Genomic DNA, 987 nt, shown 5'->3' with positions numbered 1-987 from the left:
TCGTCTGGTTCTGGCTTGTTGAGTGCTGTATTGAGTAGTGAGTTATCAGTAAAAATGAGTAGTGGTTTACGTAGCGTTCGGCAGTAGTCTTTGATTTGAGCGAGGTGTTTTTTAAGGATGGCATAACCTCCTTGGGCTTCGTTGGTATTACTGTAGTTGTGAGTAGCAGGTTTTGGTATAGATTTGCTCATTAGGTTGTTACTGCCTTGTGATAAGTTAAGTCCTACCGCGACGTTGCTGGTATCTATATACAGTCTAAGTGGTTTGTTTGGTTGGGGTTGGTATGATAGATTAGGTTTAGTTCTGAAGTTCTGGCAATAGATCTTAAGTATCTCTGAGTCTTTGACTTTCTGTTGTAGTAATTTAGTGACGATTCTTTGTTGCGCAGTGGTTAGTGCGTGCTTATAGTATTGTAGTATTTGCGCTGCTCGAGTAATGTTCGTGTGCATGTTAGTGTCAATCAAGTATTGTATGGTTTGCCATTTCTTTGTTGGTATCGTTAACGAGTGGTTCGATAGTTCGTAGCCGAGTATATTGGTGCATTGTATTTGACTTTTCTTTGGGTTAACCTTGAAGCCGTACGTCGTTAAATATTGTTTGGTGCGGTTGTATCTGTAGTTTAGCTCTTGTCGATTGTCGGCTGCTATGAAAATGTCGTCTTGATAGAATCTCAAGTGTTCGGCAAACGGTAGATCCTTAAGTATGGTTCCCATGGTTGCGTGAAAATGCTTAGGTGCGTTAGTTGCGCCCATGGGCATGCAGTTGTATGCGTAATACTTGCCGCGGTGTTCGAAGGCATATGTACCGATTTGGTCAGCTGATAGTGGTATAGTATGAAATGCCTTTGATAAGTCAATCTTCGCTAGTAGCGGTTGTTGTGCTCCCCACGTGATAATTGGCCAACAGCTCTGTAGGTTTAGGAAGCGTCCTGCATCATTAACATACGGAAGTAGTGGTCGGCAGTCGTGGGTAACTCTATCCTTCACG

At 42.7% G+C, this 987-nt stretch overlaps 1 protein-coding gene across 1 annotated transcript; it reads right to left on the bottom strand.

The window, feature by feature from the left end:
• Positions 1–190: 190 nt before the first annotated feature.
• On the bottom strand, positions 191–758 carry GNI_216700 (RNA-directed DNA polymerase; the record flags this gene model as incomplete). The annotated part of the gene is made up of 2 exons (XM_011135574.1): positions 191–223; positions 348–758. 2 exons carry the CDS (start codon positions 756–758, stop codon positions 191–193), a joined length of 444 nt encoding a protein of 147 aa, XP_011133876.1.
• Between the last annotated feature and the right edge of the window lie 229 nt (positions 759–987).

Source organism: Gregarina niphandrodes (genome assembly GCF_000223845.1).
Source record: "Gregarina niphandrodes unplaced genomic scaffold scaffold00162, whole genome shotgun sequence".
NCBI lineage: Eukaryota > Apicomplexa > Conoidasida > Eugregarinorida > Gregarinidae > Gregarina > Gregarina niphandrodes.
Note: the sequence above shows the minus strand (reverse complement) of the source record. Positions and strands in the feature narration are given on the sequence as shown.